Source organism: Fukomys damarensis, unplaced genomic scaffold (genome assembly GCF_012274545.1).
Source record: "Fukomys damarensis isolate Sample0158 unplaced genomic scaffold, DMR_v1.0_HiC HiC_scaffold_13, whole genome shotgun sequence".
Classification (NCBI taxonomy): domain Eukaryota; kingdom Metazoa; phylum Chordata; class Mammalia; order Rodentia; family Bathyergidae; genus Fukomys; species Fukomys damarensis.
This window is the reverse complement of record NW_022900925.1, coordinates 723,577-727,796: the sequence shown is the minus strand read 5'-3', so window position 1 is coordinate 727,796 and position 4,220 is coordinate 723,577. Positions and strand designations below refer to the sequence as shown.

The 4,220-nt window shown below is 36.9% G+C and overlaps 1 protein-coding gene across 9 annotated transcripts in view; it reads left to right on the top strand.

Annotated features, from left to right (window-relative positions):
* The window catches only part of LOC104858050 (multidrug and toxin extrusion protein 2-like), a 64,492-nt gene that overhangs the window by 17,712 nt on the left and 42,560 nt on the right, over positions 1-4,220 (top strand). For 2 of the 9 annotated variants that reach the window (XM_010618157.3, XM_010618155.3), the window contains exon 6: positions 3,433-3,547. The exons of 6 other annotated variants lie outside the window; for them this stretch is intronic. In XM_010618157.3, coding sequence (XP_010616459.1) covers positions 3,433-3,443 — 11 coding nt within the window. In that variant the 3' untranslated portion in view covers positions 3,444-3,547. Of the gene's footprint in view, positions 1-3,432; positions 3,997-4,220 lie in introns of those variants that run through there. One more of the 9 variants, XM_010618156.3, reaches the window with a different exon arrangement.

Below are 4,220 nucleotides of genomic sequence, written 5' to 3'. Positions count from 1 at the left end.
TTTTTTTTTTTTTTCTGTTATCAATTTCTGGTTTCTTCCCATTGTGGTCAGAATAGGTAGTTTACTTTTAATCTTCTTAAATTGGTTAACACTTGTTTTGTGATCTAACAAATGGTTTATCATGGAGAATATTCCAGGTGTGTGCTTAATAAGAATGAGTATTCTGCAGTTAGAGGGATGTGTTCCTTAGCTGTTAGGTCTTTTTGGTAAAGTTTATTGCTTCCTGATTGATTTTCTGTTTGGATGACCTGTTGTTGAAGGAAGGGGATTGAAGGGATGTACTGCTTTTGCATTGCTCTTTCTTCCTTTAGATCTGTTAATACTTGCTTCATGTATTTAGGTACTCCAGTATTGGACCGTATCTATGTGCAGTTTTTACAGCCTCTTGATGGACTGACACCTTTACTTCATGTATGACTCTTTTTCCTTTCTACATTTTTTTCCCCTGAAATTTATAACATAGTATAGCTACCTCTGCTTTCTTTTTGGTTTCCATTTGCTTGAAACTTCTTTTTATTTGTAAAAGTTTCTTTTTTCTTTGAGATTTGAACTTATTTATTTGTTATTCTTTTTTTTTTGGTACCAGGGATTGAACTTGGGCCCTTGCACTTGCAAAACAGGCGCCTAAACCACTGAGATAAATCCCTGGCCCCATTTGTTATTCTTAATTCTTATTCTTTATTGGATTCAGACTTAGAAGTAGAAGCTCTTAGATATGACAGCCTGCGTCTGTTGGTAGTCTGTTTTTGGCATTTTTCTTGGGTTTCCTTCATTCTATAGGCCCAAAATGTAGCATATTCTGTTTCCTCCTTGTTTTTCTTTCATTTTGCAGTATTGAGGATTGAACCTTGGTCCTCATGCTTGCTAGGTAGGCTTTTCTACCATAGAGCTACATCCTCAACCCACATTTACTTACTTACTTACTTACTTATGTTTTGCAGTACCAGAGATTGAATCCAGAGCCTTCACAATAAGCTTGGTCCTCAGGCCTTTTTTATTTTTTATTTTGAAATAGGGTCTCCCTAAGTTGCCTTGACTGGCTTTGAATTTGTGAGCCTCGTCTATCAGCCTCCTGAGTAGCTGGGATGACAGGTGTACACCATTATACCAAGCTTTCCTTATTTGTGCTACAGGATGCAGAATAACAAGAGGCTGATCATCTTTAGAGAGACTGAAAATTTTGTGTATTCCATCAATACTTTTGGGCCACAGGCACGACTGTATTCATCAGTTTAGGAGTATCTTTATCTTTTTCATTTTTTTAACCAAGTAGAGAATGTTTACATTGACATCCCAGCTCAATCTCAAACAGATTTGTGTTCTCTGTCCACTTTTCCTTAGTCTGTAACAAGAATGCCCTTTACTCAGTAGTAAGACACCTTGCTTCATGGGGAAACCTTCTTTGTTATTCCTACCACTGATTTAAACCTACATAACCCTGGAGCATTTGCAGCAACACCTGTGGCCATATGATTTTCACAGGACACAAAGTTTGTGTTCCTCATCCACTTTATTGCGTGTTTAGCAGCCACTCGCTTCATCTTAATGTAGCTTATTGCCTATGAGGCACCACATATAAAAGCCTGTCAGTTTCAATCTATGGGTATTCATCAAGATGAAGCAAGTTTCTTGTGGACAGTATATACTTGGGTCAAAGAACGTGGCCACTCAGTGTATTTGGTTTAGAGAATTTAATGTATTTACACTTAAAGTAATTATTCATAGGCAAGGACTTGTGATTGCCATTTTGCTAATTATTTTGTGGCTTTTGTAAACCTATCGTTCCCTTTTTCCTTTTTTCTGTCTTTTGTGCTTTGACAAATTTCTGTACTGATGTATTTTTCTTTCTCTCATCTTTTATTTATTTATTACAGGCTTCTGCTTTTTTACTACCATGAGGCTAAAATAGTTTATAACAATTTAGTTATAAATTGATAACTAACTTTAGTTGCATACTAAATGTCTACATTTTTACTATCCCTATATTATGCTTTTATGTCACATTTTCTTGATTTTATATTGTAATATTCATTTACAAATTACTGTAGCTACACTTTTGTCTTTTTTAAAAAATTTTAAATTGAATTTATTGGTACATTCTAGGTAGACAGTACAGTTACATTCATTACTGGGATCTTGTACCTTTACATGCCAGGTCTTGGTTCCCATTGTTTCCCCTTGTCCCCACCCTCCCTTCACCCCTTCCTCCCCTCCCCACCTTCAAACACTTTAATTCCATTTTTACATTTTCTCATATTTTTTTCCTTTTCCCTTGTTCCCCTTTCCTTATCCTTCTCACTGTCCCTACACCTTTGGTCCTTTTCTTCTTATTTCACATTGCTAATTGTCCTGTTAGGATCTTGAGTACTATTTTAGTTTTTCACACCAGAGTATACTTTTGTCTCTTAACTTATTTTAGAGTCTTAAGTGCTTTGCATATCATCATTTCTATATTAGAATTTTCTAAATTTGATGATAGTCTTACTTGTATCAGTTTCATCTCTGTTTTCATTTCTTCAGTTCCTTGTTTGGCTCCAAGGATATTTTCCTTCATACTATTCTATTGGACACTCTGCACCCTTATGTAACTCTTTTATTGATTCCTTCACCTTTATTGAACAATTTGTTGTCTTTTATCTTTTTAAATAAAAGTGATTCCAACAGGTATGAAGTATTATAGTTTTAATTTACATGATTATTGATATTGTACATTTTTGTGAAGTTGTTGGCCATCTGTATGTTTTCCAGGGTGTATTTATTTATTTGGTACTGGGGGTTAAACTCGGCACCTTGTGCTTGTGAGGCAGGTGGCAGAACCACTGAACTAAATCCCCAACCCTATGTTTTTTTTTTGTGGTGTTTAGGATCAAACCCAGAACTTCATATATTGTAGGCAAGTGTTTTACCATTGAGCCACATGTCCAGCTCATTTGTATGTCTTCTTATGAGAAGCATCTGTTCAGGTGGGACACAAATTTAAGTGATATCTGATTTTATTATGTATATTGTAGCTTTAGCCCCAAAGGTATACACCATCAAAGTCACAAATTACTTAGCATTAGGGACAGGGATTTAGCTAAGTGGTTCTGCCACCTGACTTGCAAGCACAAGGGATCCAGGGTACCCCCTGCCCCCGCAAAAAAAAATTACACAGCATTGGAAAGTTAAATAGTGGCTGGGGTATAGCTCAGTGGTAGAGCAGCTGCTATACATCCACAAAGCCCTGAATTCAATCCCCGCACCACAAATAAGTCTTAGAAAAGTTTAAAGAATAATATAACAAATACCCATAATTTTCAAAATCAGTTTAATATATTATCACATTTTATTTTATACTATATTATGTTATTTTTAGTGGTACTAGGGATTGAACCCAGGGCCTTTGCACTGAACTACATGTTCATCCCTTTTTTATTTTTTATTTTGTTACAGGGTCTCACTGAGTTATCCAGGCATGACTTGAACTTGCAATTCTCCTGCCTTAGTCTTCTGAAATATAGTTTGTTCTAGGATTGCAGTAGTTAATATCAGTGGATATCAGAAAAAGGTAAACAAAAGTTTCTTAAGGAAGATTGGCATTTATTTTTGTCTCACCTGCAAGAAATCCAGATGTGGTTGTCCAGGGCTTTATGTCTCTCCACAACATCAGGGTCCTAGGTTAAACTCAATTTAAAGATGCCCAACTTGAGTGGGGTCAAGGGCCTGGTCTATCCTTCCCTGCCATGCCCATGCCCTACATCCTGCCTGGAGCTGCAGCACCCTTTACCTCTAATGAAGGTGACGTATCATGGAGTCATGTCCAACTATGAAGGGCACTAATAAATAGGTTAATTGAGTTCCTGGCCCAAAAGTTCACTGTATCTTGTTTTTCCACATCTACAGTTCTATTCCCAAGGTCACTTTGTGGACCAAAGTGGCACTAACATTTCTCCCACTTTCCAATGAGGAGAAAGGAGGGAAGAACAGGACACACACACTTTCTTTGATAATATTTCTTGAGTGGTGCTGGGGATTCAGCTCAGTGGTTCTGGCACCTGCCTCACAAGCACAAGGTCCTGAGTTTGATCCTAGGTACCAAAAAACAAACAAAACAAAAAAACCTGAAAGGGCCAGGGATTTAGCTCAGTGTTCTGGTGCCTGCCTTGCAAGTGCAAGGACCTGAGTTCGATTCCCAGTACCCCCGCCAAAAAAAAAAAAAAAAAAAGAAAAAAAAAAAAAAA